The sequence below is a fragment of the Sminthopsis crassicaudata genome, chromosome 5 (genome assembly GCF_048593235.1).
Source record: "Sminthopsis crassicaudata isolate SCR6 chromosome 5, ASM4859323v1, whole genome shotgun sequence".
Taxonomy (NCBI): Eukaryota; Metazoa; Chordata; class Mammalia; order Dasyuromorphia; family Dasyuridae; genus Sminthopsis; species Sminthopsis crassicaudata.
The window spans coordinates 936,306-963,660 of record NC_133621.1 but is presented as its reverse complement, the minus strand read 5'-3'; the positions used below and the strand labels follow the sequence as shown (position 1 = coordinate 963,660).

At 54.5% G+C, this 27,355-nt stretch overlaps 2 protein-coding genes across 4 annotated transcripts in view; both read left to right on the top strand.

The window, feature by feature from the left end:
* The first annotated feature begins 1,208 nt into the window (after positions 1-1,208).
* On the top strand, positions 1,209-12,038 carry LOC141543024 (serum paraoxonase/arylesterase 2-like). Of its 3 annotated transcripts, none has more exons than XM_074267826.1 (10): positions 1,209-1,380; positions 2,905-3,070; positions 4,207-4,277; positions 7,624-7,679; positions 8,366-8,531; positions 8,842-8,968; positions 9,699-9,899; positions 10,664-10,745; positions 11,193-11,321; positions 11,580-12,038. In XM_074267826.1, the coding sequence occupies exons 1-10, from the start codon at positions 1,224-1,226 to the stop codon at positions 11,736-11,738; spliced, it is 1,314 nt and encodes a 437-aa protein (XP_074123927.1). In that variant the 5' UTR covers positions 1,209-1,223; the 3' UTR covers positions 11,739-12,038. The 3 variants fall into 3 exon arrangements, with proteins under 3 accessions (XP_074123927.1, XP_074123928.1, XP_074123929.1); XM_074267828.1 differs by having other exon boundaries at positions 1,286-1,380; positions 2,905-3,088; XM_074267827.1 differs by lacking the exon at positions 2,905-3,070 and having other exon boundaries at positions 1,226-1,380.
* An 8,669-nt stretch (positions 12,039-20,707) lies between these two features.
* Positions 20,708-27,355, top strand: part of LOC141543530 (serum paraoxonase/lactonase 3-like) — a 28,114-nt gene continuing 21,466 nt past the window's right edge. Inside the window, exons 1-2 of the mRNA XM_074268947.1 lie at positions 20,708-20,921; positions 22,377-22,447. Of these exons, the coding sequence (XP_074125048.1) occupies positions 20,848-20,921; positions 22,377-22,447 (145 nt within the window). The 5' untranslated portion in view covers positions 20,708-20,847. The remainder of the gene's footprint in view (positions 20,922-22,376; positions 22,448-27,355) is intronic.

Here is a 27,355-nt window from a genome sequence, read left to right as displayed (position 1 = left end):
AGCTTAATCACTTTGCCAGAACTCCCGTCAGACCGCCCGGACCAGCACTGCCGGCCCCACGGGGGCTATTTCTATTGTTACCGTGGTGTGAGCTCTTGTTTTCCTCCAAGAGGAAACGGTTTCTGAGGAAGTGGTCTGGCTCTGTCCCAGGCCCCGGCTCTGCCCCAGGGCCCGGCTCTGGCCCCGGCCCGCTCTGTCCCAGGCCCCGGCTCTGGCCCCGGCCCCGCTCTGTCCCAGGCCCCGGCTCTGTCCCAGGCCCCGGCTCTGCCCCAGGGCCCGGCTCTGGACCCGGTCCCGGCTCTGGCCCCGGCCCCGCTCTGTCCCAGGCCCCGGCTCTGCCCCAGGCCCCGGCTCTGCCCCAGGGCCCGGCTCTGGCCCCGGTCCCGGCTCTGCCCCAGGGCCCGGCTCTGGCCCCGGCCCCGCTCTGTCCCAGGCCCCGGCTCTGCCCCAGGCCCCGGCTCTGCCCCAGGGCCCGGCTCTGGCCCCAGCCCCGCTCTGGCCCCGGTCCGGGCTCTGACCCCGGCCCCGGCTCTGCCCCAGGATCCCGCTCTGTCCCCGGCCCCGGCTCTGCCCCAGGCCCCGGCCAAGGCGACCCCCTGGGAAGGTGGGGGGGTCCCCGACGGCTCCCCGATGCTTGTGGTCACCCCTGTCAGACGGGGGTTCATCTCTCTATTAAACTTCAGTCACTTGGGGGGCGGGGAGCCTGTCTGCAGGGAATCCAGTTAGACTAGAGTTCCTGGAACCTTTGGCAAACGCGGGCAAGGCGCGAGATTCCCGTCCGGGGATGTGTCTCATGGGCATCCCGAAGAGATGGGGGGGGGGGGGAAGCGGTTGTGCAATTCCTTTCAGTCCCACAACTTTCTTTTCAAAGTCCAAAGTAAGTCCGAGCGGGAGAAAGGGAGCTCACCCCCACTTCTCCGCCCTCCGCGCCGCTCCGCCTGCCCCCCGCGGAGGGCTGGGAAGCCCGTCGGGCGAGATCCTGCGGGTTTGTGCGCTTCTGTTCGGGGCCGTCGGCGCAGAGGGAAACGGAGAGCCCGGGGACGGGCGCGAGGGGGCGGGGGAGGCCGAGGGAGGGCGGAGCTGGGAAGGAGCAGGGCGCTCGGGGAGAGGAGACGGGAACGGGCGGTGGGCATGGCCCGAGCCCAGCTGCCCAGGGCTGAGTCTGGAAGGCAGGATCGGCCTCCTGGCGGGTTCGGGGCCGCCGGAGCCTGGGAACCGGGCGGATGGAGGCGGAGCCGGGAGCCCCGGGGCAGCGGAGGCGGGCCGAGGGCGGGGTCCCCGGGCTGAGCCGGGGCCAGGAGCGGCCATGGCGCGGCTGCTGCTTCTCACTGCGCTGGGCTTGGCTCTGGCGCTGCTGGCCGAGAGGTTTGTGGCGCTCAGGTGAGAGGGGCTTCGGGCGGGCGCCGAGCGCGGGGTCGAGGGCACGGAGCCTCCCGCCGAGGTTGGGGGGCGGCCCCAGGAGCTCGCCCCCCCTTCCTCTCCAACCCCCTTCACTCTTCTGCAGTCGGGGAGGCTGCAGGGAAAGAGTGGGAGCCTGGAAACTTCCCTTCCTCCCGTGAAAGTGGGCGGAGGCCGGGAGACGGAGAGCGATAACGATCTGGCGGCCCGGGCAGTCCCAGTGTGGGCCCTGCTTTCCGCCAGCCTTGGCCAGTTGTCTCCCATACCGTCCCTCCGGAGAAGAGGCTAACTTAGCCCCGAGTTACCGGGGCCGCGAGGTGGGGGAGGGCGTGGTCCTGCCTCCCCGCCCCCCTCCGAGAGTGACAGCCTAGAAACTCTGCGATTTGGCTTTGCGCTGCCAGGCCCCCTCCCCCCTCCCCCTTCTCGCCGCTCCCCGTTCTCCACCCCCCAAAAGCCTCTGGGCGGCTGTGGAGAGAACCTCCCTTCCGGGTCGGGGCTGCCTGCGGCTGGGCAGCTTGTTCCTGCCTCAGCGATTTTTCTGGGCCGCTGGAGAACGTCCCCGACCCTCCCCGCACCCCCCATCCCAGCCAAAGCCCCCGCCTTGCTTCCCTTCCCTGCTCTCCTCCGGGCCCAGTTAAAGGGGGCCCCACTGGGGCCAATCGGGGTGGGGGGTGGGGGAGGAACGAGTCTTGGAAAGCTGCTTCTGACGGTGGGAAGGCGGGGGAAGAGGGGACCGGGCCGCTTTCCTCACCTGGAGTCTAAGGCTGGAGGCTCTTGGCCCCGAGGCTGTAAGGGCCCAGCGCCCAGGCCGCCCTGCCCCCTCAGCCCCAGGATCTTTTCAGGCCCCAGGTTTTCTGACAAGCTTGGGCTTGATCTCCTTCCGCCATTTTCCCCGGGGATACTTCGTGGGCCCAGTGGTGCCTCAGTCTGCATTTGATCTCTGGTCCTCCTGACTTCAGGGCTGGCGCTGCACCCACTGAGGGTGCCCCCAGCATCATTGCCACTGGTCCCAGTGAGACCAGGATGTGGGTGTGGGAAGGTGCCCAGGCCGGGAGCGCGTCTCGGGGTGCTGTGCAGCCACAGGCTGTCCCTGGTGCAAGGCCCCCGCGTGGGCTCCTGTTTCCCACGGACGCTTCCCTCCTGTCTCCTTCCGGGTGGCTGTGGCTGTGGCACGTGATTGAGAAGTGGCCCGGCCCCCACCCCCAGCACACACACGTACAGACGCGAGCACCCAAGCACGTCCTGACATCTTGGGGGTCCTTGGTCATGGGGAGACCAGGAGGGACATGCTTGGGGCTCAGCCCCGTGTGGGGGAGGGGAGTAGAGACGGGCCCCTTTCTGCCCTGAGGGGCGGGAAACCTTAGCCCCTGGCAGCACTTAGTGCTGGGCCTGGAGTCAGGAAGCCTATTGTTTAGTCATTTCATTCAGTCTCTTCTTGGGCTCACTTGGGGTTTACATGCCAGATGCTGAAATGGGTTTCCATTTCCTTCTCCGTCCCTTTTACAGACGAGGAAACTGAGGCAAAGGGTGAGGTCCTGGATCACACAACTAGGAAATATCTGAGGCAGCCCCAAGCACCTCTCAGCTCTGTGGCCCTGGACAAGCCACTTTACCTTTGTCTCATCTGCAAAATGAGGATAATAATAATAATAGCATCTTCCTCCCAGGCTTGTTAAGAGGCTCAAATGAGGTAACATTTGTAAAGTGCTTAGCACAGAGCTTGGCACATCGTAGGCACTTAATAAATACTCGGCTCCTTTCTTCTGCGTAAGCTCACAGGGAGAACCCATGGAGACCCGGGGCCATTCAGGAAGACCGAGGAGGTCAGGGACACAAGGCTTCTCCCCCAGGGTCGGGCTGGTGGTGACACGGCCCCGCCTTGACCTCCCTCCACCATTCTGAAGCTTTCCACCACACTGGTGGGCACCCGTGGCAGGAGAAAAGCGGGCGGAGGGACTGATTCCCATGTGGACAGCCCCACAGACCCCTGGGAGCCTCAGACAGGTCTGGGCAGCAGACTGAGCAGGGACTGTCCAGGGTACTGACCCGAACCCTCCGACTTTGCCCGTCTTTGTCCCAGACCTGAGGGGACGGGACCTCCTGAGCAGGGTCATTCCAATCTCCCGGCATTCCTGTCTTTGGCTAGCACAGGCCGCTGCCTTTTCTGCTGTTCCCTGGCTTGGGGGCACGTTCTGCGCCGGGGGTATCTGGGGGCAGACACAATCTCACATACTCTCACACACACACTCTCACGCACACTCACACACACAGTCTCACACACACTCACGCACACTCACACACACTCTCACACACACTCACACACACTCTCACACACTCTCACGCACACTCTCACACACACACACTCTCACACACACACTCTCACACACACTCTCACACACACACAATCTCACATACTCACACACACACACTCACACACACTCTCACACACACACACTCTCACATACTCACACCTGCACACACTCACACACACTCTCACACACACTCTCACACACACTCTCACACACACACACTCTCACATACTCACACACACACTCTCACATACTCACACCTGCACACACTCACACACACTCTCACACACACACACTCTCACATACTCACACCTGCACACACTTACACCCCCCCCACAGACACACACACACACCCACCTGAACATGAAGCTCACCAGGAGAAGGGGTGCAGGGGGCGGCAATGCCGTAAGCCCCGCTGGGCCGTGCTGGGGACGCGGCTCCTTGGGGCCAGGACGCGCAGGTGAACACTCGCGGCTGATTTGCGGGTTCCCGCTCACAGGAACCGCCTCAACGCCTCCAGAGAAGTGGAGCCTGTCGACCTTCCCGGCTGCCGCTTGATCAAAGGTGTAGGTATGTAGGAGGGGGGCCTGCCCCCAGCCCCTGCCCAAACCGCTGCTTCTGGTGGGCGACATGAGCCTCTCTCGGGGCTCACGTGGGAGCTGATCTTTTCCCGGACCCCTGGGGGAGGGGGAGAGCCAGGGCATGGTCACTCCTGGAGTTAACCCTGGCCTTTCCTTGCCAGTCTCAGCCCGGCTGTTTTGGGGCGGCCCTGACCTTCCTGCAGCACTGAGTCTGAATTCTCTGCTGTTCAGTCCAAAGCTGGCAAGGGACGAAGGGGCCCTGCTCACCGTGACCCAGGACGACTTGGTTGGGGCCGACCCCGGTGGGCTCCCGGGACAGAGAGCCCAATGAGCAGGGAACCCGAGTTCCAAAATGGTTTCAAGGCTTGGGCTGAGGCTCCGCTTGTTGCTCCCTCATTAGAAGTCTCTTAAAAGGCCGCGCTCCTGCCTCCCCAGGACCAGGGAGAGTTCTGTTAGACTGCCGGGGTCCCGGCCGGGCTGGAGAGCCGCAGAAGAGGCGACGTGGCGGAGGAAGGCCCTTAACGTGGATGCGGTTCCGTCGTCCTCCTGTGGCCTCTGCCATTTAGCAGTAAATGCTTCTTCCCTGGGCCACTGGGGCCGAGGAAGACAAGCTCACGGTCATGTCTGAGGAGGAGGAATTCAGGACAATCTTAAGCCTGGAAAAGAAATGTGGGGCCTGGCAGAGCCAGGAATGCCAGGGGGGGGGGGGGGCTACAGGCAGCCAAGAGTTAAAGGGAGCTCTGAGAATGGAGACCGGGCAGCTTCGGGAGTGAGTCCTCCTGTTCCTGGCACGTCTCAGGGAGAGGCTGAGTGGCTGGCGGCCCATTAGGGACATTGCCGGGGACGTGGGCGTGGCTGGCCCTGGCCGTCCCCCACGGGATCCCAGGGCTTCAGCTAAACCACCAGGCTCCCCTACCTGGTGCTTGCAGCTCCATTGGAGCCCGTGCAGGCAGCTGCCCCCCAGCCCAGAGTGCTGGTGGCCTGAGGGCAGCAGAGAGGAGCCAGGGGCCCCCAGGGTGGCCTGAGGGCAGCAGAGAGGAGCCAGGGGCCCCCAGGGTGGCCTGAGGGCAGCAGAGAGGAGCCAGGGGCCCCCAGGGTGGCCTGAGGGCAGCAGAGAGGAGCCAGGGGCCCCCAGGGTGGCCTGAGGGCAGCAGAGAGGAGCCAGGGGCCCCCAGGGTGGCCTGAGGGCAGCAGAGAGGAGCCAGGGGGCCCCCAGGATGGCCTGAGGGCAGCAGAGAGGAGCCAGGGGCCCCCAGGGTGGCCTGAGGGCAGCAGAGAGGAGCCAGGGGCCCCCAGGGTGGCCTGAGGGCAGCAGAGAGGAGCCAGGGGGCCCCCAGGATGACCTGAGGGCTGCAGAGAGGAGCCAGGGCCCCCCCCCCGTGGCCTGAGGGCTGCAGAGAGGAGCCAGGGCCCCCCCCCCCCCGTGGCCTGAGGGCTGCAGAGAGGAGCCAGGGGGCCCCCAGGATGGCCTGAGGGCAGCAGAGAGGAGCCAGGGGGCCCCCGGGGTGGCCTGAGGGCTGCAGAGAGGAGCCAGGGCCCCCCCCCCCCCCGTGGCCTGAGGGCTGCAGAGAGGAGCCAGGGGGCCCCCAGGATGGCCTGAGGGCTGCAGAGAGGAGCCAGGGGGCCCCCGGGGTGGCCTGAGGGCTGCAGAGAGGAGCCAGGGCCCCCCCCCGTGGCCTGAGGGCTGCAGAGAGGAGCCAGGGGGCCCCCAGGATGGCCTGAGGGCTGCAGAGAGGAGCCAGGGGCCCCCAGGGTGGCCTGAGGGCAGCAGAGAGGAGCCAGGGGGCCCCCGGGGTGGCCTGAGGGCTGCAGAGAGGAGCCAGGGCCGCCCCCCCCCCCCCCGTGGCCTGAGGGCTGCAGAGAGGAGCCAGGGCCCCCCCCCCGTGGCCTGAGGGCTGCAGAGAGGAGCCAGGGGGCCCCCAGGATGGCCTGAGGGCAGCAGAGAGGAGCCAGGGGCCCCTTGCCTCCCCTGTGACAGGGAGGGCCTGGTAGCTCCCTAGTCCCCCAGGGCTCTGTGTGGGGCACCATCCCTGCCCCCCATCTGATCAGTCCTCACCCCAGCTCTCATTTCTGCCCTTTCTCTCCTGGTCAGCCCTCAGTCACTGCCAACGGCTGCCTCTGTCGGCCTCCTCTTTCCCTGCGGGCAGCCCCCCCCATGTGCCCGCCTTCTTCCGGGTCTTCTGGGAGGGCTCTTCCTCCGCTCCCGCTGCAGTGCGTTCCTCGGTTCCCTTGTGCTGCTCCCCCGCCTCAGTGAGCGGCTCCTTCTGTGTCCTGCCCCTGGGTCCGGCCCTGGGCTCTCCGCTGGATGCAGCCCCTCCTCACTGGCCTTCGGTCGGGCTTCTTGCATCTCCCACTCACCGTCTAAAACGGCGGGGGCCCATCCAGACACATTGTGCATCACCGGCTCCCGTCCCCCGGCTCCCAAGCCTAGCGTCATCTCTTCTACCCGGCATCTGCTCAGCTGGCACGCCTGGCTCCCTCAGGCCCCTTCTCCCCCAGGGAACCCCCCCTTTTGTCAGGGTCTCGTCAGGGTCACCTTGCTGAGTGACTCCTGCCACAATCGCCTCTCCCTGGCCTCCCTGCCTCCTGTCCATCCTCCACCTCTGGTCCAAGAACTCGGTGACTCGGTGCTGAAATCTCTTCGGAGTGAGCCCTTTCCTCCCTGCCCAGGCTCCTGACGGTCCCTTCCTCTGCCCTCCCTCAGCCGGCACATCTAACCCCGGTCTCTACACTGGCTGCCCCGGCTCAAATTCTCTCGAGCCCTCGGTGCCTCCTCAGCACTTTAGGGCCCTTGGCTGTCCTCAGGTCCCGAGGAAACGACCCCCACCTTCCCAGGGTCTTTCCTGCTCCCTCCCGGCCATGTCCTCCCCAAACCCCCTTGGACAGGGTCAGGTGTTAGAACATGAGCCTTGGGAGGGTGGCCCCGACTTTGTGTTCCAGCACTTCCCACAGGGCTGGGCCCACCGTGAGCCCAGAGTGGGTCCCCAAGGCTTCCAAGGTCTGGCCTGGCACGAGGGAGGGGGGAGTCCCCTTCTCCAGGCCAGCTGCCCCTTTCCCAGAGACCCAGGGCAGCCCTGGAGGCCCAAGCTTCTGCGCCCAGATTGAGGCTGGAGGGAGGTGCAGGGCCAAGGCAGAGGCCATAGGTGAGCTCCCAGGCTCCTCCTCCTCCCAGACAGGCCTAAGTCCAGTTGGGGCCAAGGAGACAAGCTCTGCCCCTCCCCTGGCTCTCAGGCCCTCTGCTGACCGGATGCCCCGGGGTCTAGGCACAGGGGGTGCCTAGGGGTGGGCCCCAGGGCGCTGACTTCTGGTTTGCCTCTGCTCCCCCTTACTTGCAGAAGCGGGCTCTGAAGACATCGACATCCTTCCCAATGGCTTGGCGTTCCTCAGCGCCGTGAGTGGCTTTTCTGTCTCTGAGCATGTCTGGGAGTAAACGCTGCCCCGTGGGTCAGGGCCAGAGTGGGCTGGGCACCCCCCCATGCACGCAGGGCCGGAGGGCACTCCGGGCCACAGTGGGCTGGGCACCCCCCCATGGACGCAGGGCCGGAGGGCACTCCGGGCCACAGTGGGCTGGGCACCCCCCCATGGACGCAGGGCCGGAGGGCACTCCAGGCCACAGTGGGCTGGGCACCCCCCCATGGACGCAGAGCCAGAGGGCACTCCGGGCCACAGTGGGCTGGACACCCCCCCATGGACGCAGGGCCGGAGGGCACTCTCTGGCTTCCCTGGGGCCTGCCCAGAGGCTTTCTCTCGGGGCCTGCGTGTAGACGGGGCTTGAGGAATCGCTCCCCGGTGCCCAGGACAGTTTCAGGTGCCCATGTCCCTCTCCATGTGGAGGAGCCTCCAGTGCCCGGATCTAGGCCCGCCCTCTGTGAGCAGGCTGGCTCGAGGCCTGGGATCTCCCTTGGGACCGAGGAAAGGACGGGATGTTCCGGCTCGGAAGGGAAGCTCTTCTGAGCGGCCCCTCCAGCCTCCTGCTGTGAGGGCCTTGGCCCAAGTGTGGGGGCTGCAGCCCCCCCGCCCCCAGGTCCTGCCTCTGTGTTGTCCCTCGGGACTGATGAGCTGGGGCTTTTGCACCAGGGCCTCAAGTCTCCTGGGATTCACTGCTTTGCCCCTGAGAAGCCCGGAGGAATCCTGATGATGGATCTGAACAAGGAAAGCCCCCGGGCTCTGGAGCTGAGGGTCAGCCGGGGCTTCGATCTGTCCACCTTTAACCCCCATGGCATCAGCACGTTCATCGACAAAGGTGAGAGGCGAGGAGCCTTCGGACCGAGTCCCCTGAAGCTCCCTGGGCCCAGCCTGGAGTAGGGGCAGGGGGTCTCCGGGCACCCCCAGGCTGCCGCCAAGCTGAGCTCTCTGGTCCTGGCTCCCCTGCAAGCTTCAGGTTCGTCCGGGGGTCTCTGGGAGTTCCCCAGGATGTTCCCAGGTGGTTCCCCTGCCTTCCGGGCTGTCCCGGCAGGACACTGAGCACTCTGGCTTGTGAGTGGCGAGAGCCCTGGGACAATCGGGAAGAGCCTGGGGGTTGGGGCTCTCTGACCTCCGCACTCTGCCCTTAGATGACACCGTGTATCTCTTCGTTGCCAATCATCCCGAGTTCAAGAGCACAGTGGAGATCTTCCAGTTTGAAGAAGAAGAAAACTCCCTTTTACACCTGAAAACCATCCGTCACGAGCTCCTGCCCAGGTGCGGCCGTCTTGCTCCACGTCGGGGTCGCCGTTCCCCTGGAGCCGGCCGTGGCCCCCGCCCCCTCGTGCCCACCAGTCCGGTCTGGGTGGCCCATTTGGGAAGCCCGGGGAGGCCTGCAGAGGAAGGGGGGCTTGGTGAAATCGGGACTCCTGGGGCCCCTGGAGGCAGCAGCCAGGCCTGTTCAAGGCAGTTTGGGGCTGGGCACGGCCTCCATGCGCTTCCTGGATCTGAAGCCATGAGATGTGAGGATCAGGGGGCTGGCGGCCTCTTGGCGAGAGGAGCCCCCAGAGGGCCCTGCCCCCTGTCCCTGGAGCTCAGCAGGGCCCAGTCGCCCACAGGGGCTGCGGCAGAGGCTGCAGGAAGCTGGAGGGGGGGCGCTCCTCATGCTCCCTTCAGTGGGACAGGAAGGAAGCCCCTGGGTGGACACTTCGGCCGGGAGCAGCCTCTCCCGGCCCTGACCGGTCACTGCCTTTGTCTGGACGTCTCAGGGTTCCCACTGGGTGACCTCTTCTGTTTCCTCCTTTGGCCCCTGTGCCCGCCTGGGCTGGGCGGGGGCTGGGGGAGAGGCAAGGCTCCCCGCCGGGGGTGGTCCCCGCTGCGGCCACTTGTCCCCTCTCGCCCCAGGCCTTCTGCTCCCAGGCCCTCAGCCCGAGTTCCCAGGGTGACCGGCCGCCTGCCCCCGCAGACACGCGGGCTGATTTCAGGGCGGCCTTTCTCTTTCTCTCAGCGTGAATGACGTCGTGGCCGTGGGCCCGGAGCATTTCTACGCCACCAACAGCCACTATTTCTCCGACATTTTCCTCAAGTATCTGGAAGTCTACTTGAACCTGCGCTGGACCAACGTCATTTACTACAGCCCCGAGGGCGCGCGCGTGGTGGCCGAGGGCTTCGACTCCACCAACGGCATCGGCCTTTCCCCGGATCACAAGTACGGGAGGGGCCCAGGGCTTCTGGTCACTGAGAAGCCCGGAGGAATCCTGATGATGGATCTGAACAAGGAAAGCCCCCGGGCTCTGGTCACTCAGGGCCGCTCGTCCCCCAGCGTCGCTCACAGCGCTGGGGAGCTCCTTGTTCCCTGGGGCGGCCCTGGGATTCAGAGCTGACAGGTCCTAGTGGTCAGCTGGTCCTCCTGCCCCATGGGGGGGGCGAGCCCAAGGAGTGAAGTGCCCGTCATATGGCGAACGGCCTCAGAGGCTGCTTAGAACAAGGTCTCCAGAGTCGGGGGGTTCTCCCCGGAGCCCCCTTTGTGCCCTTTGCAGATGAAGAGTCCGAGGCCACCTTACTTCTCAGTGTCACAAGAGGCGCGAATCACAAAATGTAGTTAGTTCAGGTGCGAAGGCTCTGCCCAGACGAGATTAAAAGGCTCCAGGGAATCCAGAGGAAAACACCCTTCTGGGTGCCGGCCCCTCTGGGGCAGGGGCTTCTCGTAGCTGCACCCGCAGGGAGGCTGAGGCCGGAGAGGCACCAGGGGGCCGCAGCTCCTGCCCTGAGGGGTCCCGCAGCAACCTAGCCTTCCCCCTCCAGTCCTGAAACCACCCCTGGCTCTAGTGGCCAATGGGCAGACCGCCCCCCCATGGCGGTGGGGGGGCCCCTTCCTTGGCCGGGCCAGACTCGCTGGACCACAGCGTAAGGGTCCAGCTCTGGCCGAGGCTGCAGGGGGCGCCTCCCTAACAAACGTGTCCCTTTGTGAAGGTACGTCTACATCGCCGATAGTTTTGCCCACGAAATCCACGTCATGGAAAAACAGGCCAACTGGAGTTTGAGTCCCGTGAAGGTAAGGGACGAGCGACTCCATCCCGGGCCAAGTCTGGGGGCTGTGTCCCCGGAGGCTGTGTTCCCAAAGGCTGGTCTCCGGGTCACCCCGGCACACACACACATTCAGAATGGTCTCGGGGATGGGTTCCCGTCCACCGGGCACTGATGGCCACGATTCTGTGAGTTTTCTCAAGGTGAAAAGCTCTGGGATCAGAGCTGGGAAAAGGAGACTCCACGGTCCGGAGAGCAGACAGCCCGCTCTGGTCCTCTCTCTGGCACGCAGGAAGCTGGCCAGGCTCCCTGCAGGCTCACAGGGCTTGGCCAGCCCCCCGGGGCTCCCACATGCCACAGCAGGGACGATTTACCCTGAGTGGGATCGTGTCCACGTCGGGCGAGGGCATGAGACTGGTCCCAGGAGGCCACGATGGGCGCACCTGCATGACCTGGTCGCCCCTTCCTCTGCCAGGTGCTCCAGCTGGACACAATAGTGGACAACCTGTCCATCGACCCTTCCACGGGAGACCTCTGGGTGGGCTGTCACCCCAACGGCCTCAAGCTGCTCATCTACGACTCCAGTCACCCTCCTGCATCCCAGGTGCATTCTTGCTCCCATAGCCCCCTTACCCTCCCCCTCCTTGCGCTGCTGCAGGACCCCTCGGGGATGCCATCTGGCCAGTCCCTTCCACAGGGGCCGTCTGCAGGGTCGGCCCTGGGAAGGATGCTCGCTGAGCACAGAGGGAGCCGGGGGTGGGGGGGTGTTCATGCAGGGAGCTCCCCCGGGCTCTTTCCTCGCGAGTCGGAGGCGGTTCTGCCGGCTGGGGCGGGGCCTGACGCCAGGCTGGGTCCCCTGCAGGTGCTCCGGATCCAGAACATCCTTTCCGAGACGCCCACGGTGAGCACGGTCTACGCCAACAACGGCTCCGTGCTGCAGGGCAGCACCGTGGCCTCCGTGTACGGCGGGAAGCTGCTCATCGGCACGCTGTACCACAGGGCCCTGCAGTGCCAGCTCTGAGGGCGGCCCGGCCGGGCTCTCACTAGCACTGACCTCACTGTGAATCACTGGTCCCGGGGAAGCTCACGGGGCGTGAGGGGCCGTGTGCAAGAAGGCCGTGCTCCGGGACCGCGTCCCTGCCCTCCTGTGCTTGCCGGGCACTGCCAGGCTGATCACTGGCACTGATCTGTGGCTCCACCTGCTGGCGGCCCGCGGTTACAACTGCATCGATAAGCTTGCATTTGTCCCAGTCTCCTTTCAGTTGCTGCCTGTGGGCCCGAGAAACTGACTTCTACTAAAAAATAAACCCACGTAAACACACCCTGCCGTACCTGTTTTCCTCGCCAGCGTTTTGCACCTGCTTCTCCCTCCCAGCGCTCCAAAGGGGCGACGAGGAGCCAGTGGCCTGGTGTCCGTCCCCACGGCCCCCTCCTCTGGAGCAGAGAACGAGGGTCCTCCCGCCCCCCTCTGGGCCCAGCTGCTCGTCCTGCATTCGTGCCCTCAGAGGTACCTGCGCCATCCCGGCTCTGCTGCCCCACTGGGCCTCGGGCACGGCGGTCTCACAGGGCCCCCAGGACAATCGCGGTCCCTCGAGTTTCTGAGCCACATTTGCTCAGCCCGTCCCCATTGGTGGACACCGGCCGGGTTCGGCTCCGGCTTCCACAGAATTAAAGCAGTCTCTGTCCAGGAGCATCTCCAGGCAGCAGGCGCAGGGTGGCGGGGGTCAATCAGCGTTTCCATTGGCAGTCTGTGCTCACACCCGCTCCCAGAGCCCAGGAGCTCCCTCCTCGTGCTCAATGAGCATCCGGCTCACACACCCGTGGTCCGAGAAGGGCCGACCCTGCAGACGGCCCTATGGAGGTGACTCTGGCCAGTGGGCCCTCCCGAGGGGAATGAGGGGTCCCAGGGGGCTGGGCTAGGGCTGGCCTGTAGCAGCACGGGGAGGGGGGAGGGTAAGGGAGCTACTGGAACAAGCACCCCTTAATGCTTGTCTAGAACGCATGGAGAACATGATTGGTACTGTATAAAAAAATCTGGGTTCAAATCCCACTTGTGCTATGACCCATGATACCCAGAACAGGTCATTGCTGAGGCTCAGGTCTAGAGTAAATGCCCTCTGCAGCTCTGAACATAAGCCTAAAATAAATGAATAAATGTACACTCTTCTGTAGCAAGGGATAAGTGACAGGCAGAAAGATATTTTGTACCAACTCCCAACTGACACTTCTGGAGCTCACTTTATAGGAAGATTAAATCTATGTTCAAAAAAGAGGAACAAGAGTATGATCCCCCGGAGCTTCAAATCACACAGTTTCCTATTCCCCGAGGTGCAGTATTCTTGTGTCTCGATCCCACAAACTCTGACACACCTAACATGAGATCATTCAGAAGGTAAAGTCATCACTGCCTATTTCACCGATTTGCTCTGTGCCCCAAACCCAAAATACTTGAAGTCCTCCTTAAATCTCCTTGTTTCCAGACCAAACATCCCAGTTCCTTCAAGTACTCCTGATGTGACATGATCTCTTTGGAAGTATAATGTGAAATATCACTGAATGGGATGGAAGCAACATAAAAGACTTGTATCACACACACAAGAAGGACTCTAAATCTGAAACCAAATCACAAGAACAAATAAAGGAATAATTAGGGAGAAATGGAAAGAGATATCAAAGAACTAAAAACATCAACAAAAACCACAAATAATAAGATAAAAACCAACAAATATCAATCAATAATTGGAAGAACTTGAAGGTAGACTTGTTAATCTGTTAAATTCTCCATGCAAAATACAACAAAACTTAAAAATGAATTAATAGATATTCAGAAAAAGTTAGATTTGGAAGACAGTATAAATTCTATAAGCACCAAAAAGGTGAAAATCTAGACACTATATTTGAGGACCCAATTAAAGAAAACTTTTCAGAGTGGACAAGTATATGAACCATTCCACAAGTAGAGGGAATGCATAGAAGAACCTCAGCTGGGAGAAATCTTAAGTGTGATGGGCATTCTCTCTTAATCTCCACAAATAGCTTTCCTTTAACCCAAATTTTGGGCAAGGAGTACAAAAAAACAAAAACAAAGCAGTTCATTCTGTTTCACTCTCCAAAGTCAACATCAAACTAGCAGATGGGTAAGTCTTCATCACCCCTCCTTGACTACAACAAACTACCTTCAAGACAGATGGCTGACCAGTTGTAAATCCAGGATGATTTTGGCTTTTCTGTATAAGTGTCTACCATCATCACTAATCACTTATCGGTATGGCCCGTGGGAAAATGGCTCATATTCAGAAATCCATTTGCCTCACTGATCCCTGATGCCGTTGGAGAGCGCCGCGTCCATCATCATATAGTATTGTTGAAGTATACAACGATCTTCTGGTTCTATTCATTTCACTCAGCATCAGTTGATGTCAGTCTCTCCAAGCCTCTCTGTATTCATCCTGCTGGTCATTTCTTACAGAACAATAATATTCCATAACATTCCTATACCGTAACTTATGTAGCCATTCTCCAGCTGATGGGCATCCACTCAATTTCCAGTTTCTAGCTACTACAAAAAGGGCTGCCACAAACATCTTTGCACATGTGGGTCCCTTTCCCTCCTTTAGGATACAGGCCCAGGAGAAACACTGCTGGATCAAAGGATATGCACAGTTTGATCAATTTTTTTAGCACAGTTCTCCAGAATGGTTGAATCAGTTCACAACTCCAACAACAACATATTAGAGTTCCAGTTTTCCCACATCCCCTCCAACTTTTATCATTATCTTTTCCTGTCATCTTAGTCAATCTGAGATGTGTGAAAGTAGTACTTCAGAGTTGTCTTAATTTGTATTTCTCTAAACAATTGTGATTTAGAGCATTTTTTCATTTGACTAAAACTTAGTCTAATTTCTTCATCTGAAAATTGTCTATTCATATCCTTTAATCATTTATCAAATGGGGAATGTTTTGTACTATTATAAATTTGAGTCAGTTCTCTATATTTTTTAGAAATGATGTCTATATCAGAAACCCTGGATGTAAATTTTCCCCCACTTTGCTTCCCTTCTAATCTTGGCTGCATTTGTTTTGTTTGTACAAAACTTTTTAAATTTAATATAATCAAAATTATCCATTTTGTATTTCATAATATAATCTGGTTCTTTTTTGGCCATAAATTAATCCCTTCTCCTCAGATCTGAGAGGTAGACTATCACTTGTTCTCCTAATTTGCTTATAATATTATTCTTTATGTCTAAATCATGAACCCATTTCATTCTTACCTTTGTATAGCGTGTTAGGTATTGATCAATGTCTAGTTTTTGCCATATTATTTTCCAATTTTCCCAGCAATTTTTGTCATATAGTGAGTTCTTATCCCAGAAACTGGGATCTTTGGTTTTATCAAACACTACATAACTGTAGTCTTGTGAACCTAATCTATTCCACTGATAGTTGAAAACTATCTTTGCATATGTTTTGAAAATAAAAAGCTATTACTTTAATTTCTTAGCTAGTACCAATGGTTTTGATGACTGCTGCTTTATAACATAGTTTTAGGTCTGGGACAGTTAGGCCACCTTCTTTCTCATTTTTTTCATTAATTCCCTTGAAATTCTTGACCTCTTATTTTTCCAGATGAATTTTATTATTATTTTTCCTAGCTCTATAAAATAATTTCTTGTCAGTTTAACTGGTATGGTGCTGAATAAGTAGATTAATTGAGGTAGAACTGTCATTTTTATTATATTAGCTAGACTTATTCATTTGTTTATATCTACCTTTATTTGTGTGAGAAGTGTTTTGTAATGTGTTCATATAGTTCCTGGCTTTGTTTTGGCAGGTAGGTACCAAAATAGTTTATATTGTCTACATTTATTTTACATGGGATTTTGCTTGCTATCTCTTGCTGCTTGACTTTGTTGGCAACAAATAGAAATGACAATGATTTATGTGGGCTTATTTTAGATACTGCAACTTTACTAAAGTTATTGTTTCTTGTAGTTTTTTAGTTAATTCTTTGGGATTCTCTAAGCAGACCATCATATTATCTGCAAAGAGTGATAATTTGCTACTCCACTTCCTTCTCTAATTCCTACAATTTCTTTTTCTTTTTTTATTGCTAAAGCTAACATTTCTAGTTCAATATTGAATAGTAGTGGTAGTTCCCTTATTGAGAATGCTTCTAACTTATCTCCATCACATATAATGCTTGCTGATGGTTTTAGATAGATGCTATTGGTCATTCTAAGGAAAACTCTATTCCTATGCTCTCCAGTATTTTTAATAGGGAAATGAATGTTATACTTCAAATGTTTTTTACTACATCTATTGATATATCATTTGATTTCTGTTAGTTTGGTTATTAATATGGTTCTTTATGTTGATAGTTTTCCTGCATTCCAGTCATTTATTTCTTTATCTATTAACCCAAGCAATCTTTATTTTTGTAAGAATTCATCCATTTCACTTAGATAGTCAGATTTTTTGGCATACAATTGAGCAAAATAGCTCTTAATTATTACTTAATTTCTTCTTTGCTGGTTGTAAGTTCACCCTTTTCATTTTTGATACTGGCAATTTGGTTTTGTTTTTCCTTTTTCTATTCAAATTAACCAAAGGTTTATATATTTTGTTGGCTTTTCTCATAAAACCAAATATTGGTTTTGTTTATTAGTTTAATAGCTTTCTTACTTTCTATTTTATTAATCTTTCTTTTAAACTTTCTAAATTGGTATTTAATTGGGGTTTTAATTTTTTTTCTTTTTCTACCTTCTTAGTTGTGTGCTCAATTCATTGATCGTCTCTTTCTCTGTTTTATTCATGCAAGCACCTAGAGATACAAAATTTTTCCTAAGAAGTGCTTTGACTGCATCACATAAATTTTGGTATGTTGCCTCATTACTGTCATTCTCTTGGATCTTTTTGAATCCAAACATCAATCTCCCTGAAATCAGGCCTGGGGAAATGTCATACCACAGAGCAACATCAGGTAGTAAGCCAAAATGGCCACCGCGCCATCATGGTTGGAAATCTTCCAGGAGGAAAGTCAAATTGATGGGATAAAGTAATGTCCCTTCTGGTTCTGAGCTGGATGTTCCTCTATGACATTCTCTAGAGCAATAGGATTAGCCCCCTTGAGATTTCCAGGAATGGAAGCAGGACAAGAAAAGATGGTGGAGAGATCACCTCAGAGATGCAGGGGTCAAAAGCATGTGATTGCTGATAACATGAGAATTGACAGGAGAGTGACATAAGAATTAGCTGTCAGTAGGAGGTGCTGGAGAGCACACAGCGGGGCTTGGAGGAGGGCCTGACGCTCATTGGCTAGGTGATTCTAGACATCTGCTACAATTTTCTCAACTGAAAAATAATGTGGATGTTAATAGTACATTGTCTATCTCCTCTGTCTGTATCTATTAACTTCTATCAATCTCTCTAACATACACACATACAATCTATCAATCTATCTGCATCTATATCTGTCTTTATCATCCATCTGTCTGTCTATCCACACACTTATCCATCCATCCATCCATCCATTTGTCTATCTTTTTGTCTCTCTATCCATCCATCGCCTATCTAACATCAATCTATTTAACATCTATCAATGTAACATCCACCATCCCATCAATCCATCATCTATCTAACCTAGCAATCAATCCATCTAGCATAGTTAAGTAACCCAGTGGATCTAGTACTGGATCAGAATCAGGAAAACTTATCTTCCTGGATTCAAATCTAGCTTCAGACACTTCCTAGCTGTGTGACTTGAGCAAGTCATTCATCCTGTCTGCTTCAGTTTCCTTATCTGTAAAATGAGCTAGATAAGGATATGACAAACAACTCTTTAAGATCTTTACCAAGAAAACCCTCAAATGGGGTCACAAAGACTTGGCTATGACTGAGATGAGTGACCACCATCACCATCTAGCTAACATCTCTATATCTACCTACCTATCCATATGCCTGGAAACTCACTGTCTCAGGTGCAAAGTGGAGACAATTCACTAAGTGTGAGGTTGCCTCCCCGTGGTTCTGCCATTTGGGATCATCTGCTGGTTTGTTAGTGCTCCTCCTATTCCCAGGGCCCTGAGAGTCAGAAGCAGGTGCCATCCATCACATCTCTCGACATGTTCACAATCCTATTGTAGCTGCCAAGCAACCAAGCCAGCTACTGCATTCCTGTTCCTGACATGCTAACTCTGGCACTGTACCCCCACTGAATGATCACAAGACTCAATAACCCTTATGCAATGTATAGACTGTTCCCATGGGACCAAGAACACCATTATTGTCCCAAGAAATGCCAACCGTGGGCACGGCCACTCATGACCTAAGAATGATTGTTGGTGTCCAGCCCCAATGTGGTTTTTTTCCCCAGTACATTAGCCCTCCTTTTGCCCCAGCATGTTAAGTGCTGCTTCTCAGGAAGGGGGCGGGGCTTCCACTTGCAAGTATTTCCTCACTTCTATTTGATTACTTTCTCTCTTGTCTTTAGCCTGCTGTTTGGTTCTGATTACCCACAAGTTAAAGGTCAATTCAGGTCTGGCTGATATTCCATTAAAATGAAAAGGGACAATCATAAAAAAAAAAAAAATGTTCCAATATCAGATTGGCAAGTGAGAACAATGACAAAGATTGAACTGAGACCTGAAGAATCTGTATACAACTTTGGACCTCCCTTCAGATCAGACAGTCAGATTTTTCTTTGTTATTTTGTGGTATCTTATTGTAAAATCGGGGTTCATATTATATAACACTGCATAAATTATAGGCATTCCTGAGATTCTAAACTTTTTCTATGTTGTCCGCTGGACTTTGCCTATCGTCTGCGACTTCCACAAAATTCCCATTTAATTTCTTATGCCACCTCGAGATCTATTGAAACATTGATGGGGAAGGTCAAGGTGTGGAAGGGATGATGAGAGTTTGAAGGGGAAAAAAAAGAACATTTATCTGGGCACTATTGCATGGAGCCAGATTTCAGCTAGCAAATTGCTAAGTCTCCCAAGGTAGAGTAGGAGGCCACAGGAGATAGGCAATTCCAAATCACCAAAGGTCTTTTTGTTCTTAATTTAACATTTATTTAATGATATACACAATTGCTACTGTGGTGCAAAGTAATTAGATATAAATGGTACTGCATTTAAATAAATGACAGTAATTAGTGTTACAGGGACTTGTCATTTCAACTTTTTATCTCCTTTAGCACCTATCCGGCTGCTTTGCATGCAGTAAGTGTTAGTATATGATTATTGAACTTGACAGTTTTTGCCCCATTCTCAGCACAGGATTGCCAGCTTTCCTCTCTGGGACTAGTGTACACTGTTCTTCCTTGGGTCTGGAACGCTCTCCAGCTTCATTCCTGCCTCTTAGAATCCAGAAGCTCCCTAAATGGCCAGCTGTAGAGGGTAGCAGACTGTGGGTAAGGTGTAAGACCCTTCAGCCCAGAGGGAACCTGCTGACAGTGTCTGCTTTGGCGCCCCAGCTCCCTTTGGTGTTCTCACCCTTCCTGAGAAGTCAAGGAGGACATGACCACCTGTGTTCTACTTCAAGCCAGGATACTTACAGCAAGGTGTTAACTCAGTGGAATGATGGTTTTCTAGTCCCCATATATACTCAGTACTCAGCGTGGTGACGTCATGGTTCTCTAGTTCCCATATATACTCAGTACTCAGCACGGTGATGTCATGGTTATCTAGTTCCCACATATACTCAGTACTCAGCGTGGTGATGTCATGGTTCTCTAGTTCCCATATATACTCAGTACTCCGCATGGTGATGTCATGGTTCTCTAGTTCCCATATAGACTCAGTACTCCGCATGGTGATGTCATGGTTCTCTAGTTCCCATGTAGACTCAGTGCTCAGTGTGGTGATGTCATGGTTCTCTAGTTCCCATATAAACTCAGTACTCAGCCCGGTGATGTCATGCTTCTCTAGTCCTCATATAGACTCAGTACTCAGCGTGGTGATGTCACGGTTCTCTAGTTCCCATATAGACTCAGTCCTCAGCCTGGCGATGTCACGGTTCTAGTTGACCCATACTTTTGCCGTATGCTGTAATGATGTCATTACAATATGGTATGTAAGGGCCAACAAGGACTGGAAGAGAGCCATTCCATCTTTGCCCAGCCTCATGGCTCTCCTGCCTCCTGCACTAAGATCAAGGCTGGGCCAGTATAAAGGCTCTAGGCTCTATTCTTGACCATTCTCATGGTGTCTATCTTGCTGAGCCCTCCCTGCCCGGGGCTGGCCCGCACTGGCAGTCGGTCCAGCGTGCTGTGCAGCCCAGCTCCAGCCCGCACCTTTCCTGGCCCGGTTTCCAGCCCTCCCCGGCCACTCCGCGCCCTCGCGAACTTGCCGGATGTGTTTGCGCGCTCAGGGACCTGGGCCGAGCCGGACGGTGCGGTTCCTTAGGGAGCGGGGTGGGAGAGGCGGGGCTCGGACATTCCCGGCCTCTGGGCCGAAGCACGTTCCCTTGCCCACCCAGCGGCCTCGCACAGCCCTGGGAGCGCCGCCCCTCCCTCCTCCGCCCAACAGTCCCGCGGCTGCCTGAGAGAGGGGAGGCAGACGGGGAAGGGTCGGAGAACGCTCCGGGAGGGGGAGGGTCCGAGAACCCTGGGGGGGGTCGGGGGTCGGAGAACGCTCCCGGGGGAGAGGTTGGGAGTTCTCGGTCCAAGGGATGCGGACTCTGCGCCAGTGAGTCCGCCCGTGCGCGTCTCGGTCTCCGTCGGGCAATGTGTCAGTCGGAGTTCGGCAATCCCGCGTCCCCCCTCCCCACGCCCCGGACTCCGGCCTTGCGGACGAGGGGACTCCCCGACCCCGGCATCTTCGGGGAGTTAGACCCAGATCCGGACCAGGCCCGCAGGCAGACAGCCCTCCTGCCCCACCCCCGCCCGGGGCGCCTCCCTCGCGCCGGGGAGCCCGAGCTAGGCCACCCGGTTCCCTCCGGGCGCTGGTCCCGGGAGGAGGGAGGAGCCCCGGCACGCCCCGCAGGGCCGGCGCGGGAGGAGAGAGAGAGTGCAGGAGTTGTTGTGGCTGGCGGAGCTGGCCCGCGGTGCCCTGCGCTCGCGCTCCTCCGCCGGCTCTCTCTCCGGCCTCCCCTGCCTCTGGTTTCAGCCTCGGTGCCCGGGCATGGCCAGGCTGCTGGCTCTCACCGTCCTGGGGCTGGCTCTGGCCCTCTTGGGGGAGAGATTCGTGACCTTCAGGTGAGCCGGGGGCCCTGCTGCTGGTCCGAGGGCGGCGGGGCCGGCCACGGGGAGGCGGAGCGGGGAAGGGACGGCCCGGGGTCCGGCTCTCTGCCCTCTCCGGAGCGCTCTGCCTGCGGCCAGGGCCAGCGGGCGGTCCCCGGGGCGCCCCCTCGGGCAGCTGTGGAGCGCGGGCGCGGCGCCCCTCGGGCAGCCTCCGCACGCCTGCCTCTCCGAGGGGCTGAGCTGAGGAGAGCTTCTCGGGGACCAAGAATGTGAGGGGAGCCCCTCCTGGGCAAAGAGCAAGGGGTGCGCGTGGCACTCTCGCTCACAGAGAGAGGAGGGAGAGGGAGAGAAACAGGAGGATATTCACAAAGACGCCCAGACTAGGGGAGAGGGCGCAGCTCCCAGGACCCCAGCAGGGGAGAGGGACAGAGCCGAGGGCGGACCTGGCGGCGGCCTCGAGCCCGCCCCACCCCGGCTGTTTAAAGCCAAGACCCAGGCTGCAGGCAGGAATGGGGGGGGGGGGTAACGTTCCGCTGGAGCAGAGCAGCTCCCTCCCCGCTCCGGGAGCAGCGCTCCGGCCTGGGACTGTCAGGATTCGGGTTCTTATCTGAACAAGAACGAAAAGAACTCGAGAAACTCCCTCCCCGTGGCCTTTCCTGCTGGCCGCCGACGGTGCCCCCGCTGGCCGCCGAGGGTGCCCCCGCTGGCCGCCGACGGTGCCCCGCTGGCCGCCGAGGGTGTCCCCGCTGGCCGCCGAGGGTGCCCCCGCTGGCTGATAAGAAAGCGAGCCAGGACAATCTGCGAGTGTCCCTGGAGAGAAATGGCAGCCTGTGGCCACTGGCACCGGCACTGGCAGAGTGCAAGCTGTGGGAGCTGCCAAGTGACCCTGCCTGGCACCGAGGCTGGGCCATGTCCTTCCTGGAGTGGTGCTCGGGCACCTGGCTGGAACACCTCGGCAAACAGAAACGAGGAAGCCGAGAACTGAAATCCGAGCTCTGGCTCGCCTCCCCAGGACTCTGAAAGAATGTCGCCCAAGGTTGGGGGGTTAGTTGGGTTTGGTTTTGATGCCAGCTGTGGGGTGTGTCAGGAGAGGAAGGCGACCTTTGCCCTGTGACTTATCTCTTGGTTCTGCTCGCTGATTAATTCAGGAGCCATCCATAGGCTTTGACCCGAGCTCCTGTCCACAGTTTCACTTGAAACCAATTCTGTTCGCCCTATTTTACAGATGAGGAAACTGAGGCTGAGTGAAAGAAGGTGACTCCTCCATGCCTCAAGCAAGGGAATCAATCCATTTCTTGATTTGATTAAGCACCTTCTCTGTGCCAGGCACTGAGCTGAGCAGGGGACTCTGGTGGTTATTGTTGTCCGTACGCCCCCATGGCAGGTGAGGACCACACTGGAGTCCTCCTAAGATATTCCCGGATTCTGGGGGGCTCATTTTTTCCCTGCTGTGAAATTGTGTTTTTCCAGACGAAGGCTGAATATCCCCCACCAGGTGCACCCAGTAGAACCTCCCAGCTGCCACCTAGTTCCAGGACTAGGTATGTATGAGATTTGTCCTTGGGGGGAAGGAGCAGCATTCCCTGAACTAGACTCATCCACGGGGGAAGCTGGGTTTTCAGTTTCTGCTCAGGGCCCAGTCTTTCTCCCCAGAACTAGAAGCCCACAGCACATAGCCTTTCCCTTCCCAACACCCCCACGCATCTCAGGCCCTGGGCCCTTCTCCTACCGGACATTGTAACAGCCCCCAGCTCACCCCACGCAGGAACAGTACTCACGCATCGGGAGGCACTCAGGGCTCCCCGGGGTCACACAGTGCATTGCTGATGACATCTTTGTGAGATCAATTGGAAAGTTGGAGGATCAGGCCCATTTCTCAGACAATGAAACTGAGACTCAGCTGAAAAGTAAATGGCTTGTCCATGGTCACCCAACTGGTCAGCTGGACCTGAAATCTGGTCATCTATTTCCATTCCCTGCCTTCACTTTGTGCTGCCCCTGTTCTCAGAGATCTCTCCACCCAAGATACCCAACGGCATCTTTCGAGATGTCCAGGGATGAAACTTGCCCTCCCTCTCTCTGGCAATCCATCCTGAATTCTGAGTAGCTCTCTCCACTGTCTCTCTTCCTGGATGAGAGTAGATCCACCCTTTGTGGCTCTCTGCTCCAGCCCCACCTTGTCAATTCCCCCTTGGGGAGTCAGTCAAGTCCAGTTTCTACAGGAGCCCAATCCGGTTCCAACTCTCTCTCACTTATTTCCCAGTCCCTTCCTCCGAAGAGTTCTCTGAGCTGGCCCCAAGCCTCTTTGTAGCCCTCTTCTTCTCCTCCCCTCTCCTCCTTGGAAAATCACAGGACATTCCACTAAGGGATCCATTAAGATGCTTTAAACCTGACCAAGCACTGCTCAGTCCACAAAAAGTTCTATGCAGAGCTTCTCTTCCATAGGAAAGTCACTTCCCTCCAAGGACAGTCATTCAGAGAGAGCTGGTCAATGAGAAGCAAATAAAGTGAAATCAGAAGTGAAACCAAGGCAGGGTGATCAGGCCTTTGCCTCAGGACACCAAAAACTACAGTGTTGGCTATATTTTTTGGCTCCTTCTACAAGTGAAAACCTTAGAGTTTGGCCTTGGTTAGCAAGAAGAAAATTAGCTAGAAGAGGAAACTGTTCAATGGATTTCTTCCCAGGCCCACCCAGCCCTACTCCCTCCTTGGCTGCATTTCAACCAAGTCACCTTTAAAAACTGCTTTGTAGTCGGTCGCCATCTCTGTGATTGCTCTGGGAACCCTCTCTCCTCTCCTCTCCACCCCTGCCCCACCAAACAGAACATTGCAGCTCTAAACAACTCTGAGAGAGAGTCCCCGATAAAATCTCCAGGGATGGGTTCATTGACCCAAGGCCATAGGGCACTCCACCTTGACTTCTGGTAAAAGGTTTGTCATTGCTATTCAATGCAAGAAATCATTATTAAGCCCTTATCTTCACATCAGGATGTTTTCTTTATTTCCTTCAAAATTCAGCTCAAACTCCCCCTTCTTTATGAGATCCTCCAGACCCCAGAGGTGCCAATGTCCCTCACCCTTATCTTGCATTTACTTATATTATTCTGGAAATACTTTCATTGGTCCTCTAATGGACTATAAAGTCCTTGAAAGGAGGAATTCGTCACCCTGCTGGGAACTGGCAAGTTTAAAGTATTTCTTAATTGTGAATTTAAGAATTGCTTTCTTGTGATTTGTATCTGACTTGCCTATGTTCCACTTGCAATGTCAGGGTGAGTGACGATGGATGGGATCCGGGTGCTGGGTGTATCTCTCACATACTTATTGACTTGTGTGATAGCCATTTGGAATCATTTTAGACCCTACTGAGGCCATGGCTCCTGGGCATATCAACCATAAGCACTCAAACCTTCTGAGCACACATTCTCTCCAGGTCATTGGGGAGGGGGAAATGCACAAACTTATTCTGTGGGTGGCTCCAGGCACCCAGGAATCAGAAATCCCTATTCTTTCACTTTCACTCTGGAGCCTAAATGGTTCTCCTAGTCTCTGACTATAATTTCTAGAATAAACAGTCTCAGGCTTGGGTTTCTAGAGCTCTGGCCAGGAAAAACCATGAACTAGGGCCAGCCCAGTTTGACTGTATTGAGTGATTTTGGGGAACCAGCAGCAGTTTACCCAGTTACCTCCTCCTAGGTTGTAAAGTCAGGACAGAATGAGAAGGCAACCTGTGCAGTCTAAGGGAGACCTGGGTAATGCCCTGAAGAAAGGATAAGCCCAGAAGCTAGAGCAGCGGGGGCATAGGTCATGCATCAGGCATAAAGCAGAGTTTTACTTCTAGCATCTGGGCCAGTCTGCAAAGGAATAACCAGAGAAGCAATCCCAGACCAAAGGGGAGTCTAAAATGTTGCCATTGAACCAAAAGAGTTTCCCAGCTGCCTGATGTCACTTTGTGAAGTAGGAATGGGGGCAGTCTAAAATCCAGCTCAGAAACGTGCAGGGCTCAGAACAGGAAATGGCGATCCGACATTGCCCTCAATCAGACCTCTTTGGAAATATTCAAAGCTCTTGTCCCTGACCCCAAGATTCCAGAATAACACAACCCTCCATAAGATCAGAAGTGCCACGGAGCCCCGCCCTCACATCATCCAAATCCTCAAGCAGACAGGAAGAATGGAGGAAAAAGAAAAAAAAAAAAAATCTCACCATTATAAGCTATCATGGTAACTGGGATGATTAAGACACAAAAAAAGAAGAACGACTCCAAAACATCTATAAGCAAAACCTTAAAGAAAAGCACTTTGGGCACAGACTCAACTAAAATTCCCAAGAGAAATGAAGCAAGAAACAAAAAGTTTAAAATGTTTCCCTAAAAGGAAATGAGATCTGGAGGGGGAAAATGGAAAAGCAACTAGAGCTATGGATGAAGAATTGAAGCACAAACCTGTTCAAAGCACTCAAATGAAAACTCAAATAGGACAAAATCAAAGCCAGTGACTCCACAAAGTAACAGGAAGGAAATGTAAAGTATCTCAAAGAAAAACAACTAACCTGGCAAGAAGGTCAAGGAGAAAAATAATCAAATCATCGGACTATCTGAGCCTCATAACCAAAAAGACGCTACTTATCCTTTTTTTTTTTCAAGAAATCAAGAAAAGTGCTCATTTCTTTTAGAACCAGAAGGCAAGGCAGAAACAGAAGGAAACCATTAGTCAAAAGAAACTTCCAAATGATAAGTCCCAGGAACATCACAAACAAAATCCCGGGCTTCCAGGTCAAGATTAAAATGCTGCAAGCAGAAAGAACTCAAGTCCTATAGAGCCAGTCAGTGTTACATCACACATGATTTAGCAGCCTTCACTCACTGTAAAGGAAAAGAGAACTTGGAATACAATATTCCAAAAGGAAAGAATAACTTACCCAGCAGAACTGAGTCCAAAACTCCAGGAGAAAAAGGGGATCGTTAATGAAATAATGAAATGAAATGCTTCCAGCGATCCTGATGGGAAAAAATGGAGCTAAGGAGAAGCTTTGACATTCAAACACAGGGAAGAAAAACATTTAAAGGCCAACTCAGGAACAATGATAAAAAAAAAAAAAAAAAAAAAAAAAAAAAAAAAAAAAAAACCTAAACAAGGATCTACTGTTTACATTCAAATATGGGGCGGTATGACATGTTTCCCCTGAGCCCATTACCTTAGGGATCAAAGAGGGAGCCCAATTGGACATGGCTTGGAAATGGCTATTAGGTTTTGATGATTCTGGTCGGGGAGGTTGGAAGCGAATGGAAAGAGAGGAGAAAGGAATACCCTGGGGAAAGGAGGAAGGAAGGGAAAGGAAGGTTAGAGGAAATGATCACACAAAACAAGGATGCACTAGAACCTCACTTTCACCTAAAGTGCTAATGAAAGGAAGAACATACAAACACCCACAAAGTTGGGTACAGTAACCCATTGCACTTAAGAGGGAAATGGAGAAGGAGAATTGGAGGGAAATTAGACTTAGGGAGGGATTAATCCTAAAAAAAACAAATTATGTGGATGCATAAAAATATTTTTGGCTCTTTCAGAAGTAACAAAGAACAATACTCTAAGGAAGTGCCTATAAATTGAGGGAAGAATGAACAAGGTAGTCCTAGGTAGGTGGATACTATGGTGCTGAACTCATCAGCTTAGTGACTGAGCAGGATTCCAGAGGACTGCTGGGAAAACTTGAGGCCCACCTGCTGATGGAGAGGAGAGCTCAGGATGCAGAATAAGGCCCAAGTTTAGGACAGCGTCAATGCAGGCATTTGTTTTAATCGACCATACACGTCTATGATGAGTTTCATTTTCCTTGTGTAGAGTGTGAAGGCAAATCATGGCCAATTAAAACAAACATAATATTTTTTAAAAGAAAAGGGCCTCAAGAAGCTGGAGCACATCCAGGGAGGACTGGACTCTCCCAAGTGACAGAACTACTTTGCAAACCTTCCTATGCTGTTGGAACACTAGGTTGTCAGTTTCCAGTCCTTTAGCAGAGGGAGTGGGCTTTTTCTGGTCAATCAGGAGCAATGGGAGGACATTTCAGAGGGGCCAATTGAGGTTAGATGTCAGAAAGAATGTAACAGTTTAATCTAGTTAGGTATGAACCACGCTACTTGGAGAGTGAGGTAGGTTCATGCATACATGCAGAGGCTGGATGGATTGCTAAATATTTTTATTTATTTAAAACTTAAATACAAAATAGAGAAAGAAAAAAATGGGGAAAAGTTGTCATGTGCACAGACTGTAAGAGAGGATTCAAAATATGTAACAATACATTTTCACTTCAAGAAAGCATATGTAAATAATAACATTGTATTCAGAACTGTCCATGTTTTCTTTACTTCCTTGGAGGTTTTCTTTTGTTTTCTGCTGGGTACTTTATGCTTTATTTTATTTATTTTTATTTATTTTTATTTATTTATT

Excerpts from the sequence above, each read along its gene's own strand:
- LOC141543024 (XM_074267826.1), top strand. The coding sequence starts at position 1,224 with ATGGAGGCGGAGCCGGGAGCCCCGGGGCAGCGGAGGCGGGCCGAGGGC. Across the intron at positions 9,900-10,663 it reads GGCCTTTCCCCGGATCACAA|GTACGTCTACATCGCCGATA; the intron begins GTACGGGAGGGG and ends CCCTTTGTGAAG. Across the intron at positions 11,322-11,579 it reads GTCACCCTCCTGCATCCCAG|GTGCTCCGGATCCAGAACAT; the intron begins GTGCATTCTTGC and ends GGTCCCCTGCAG.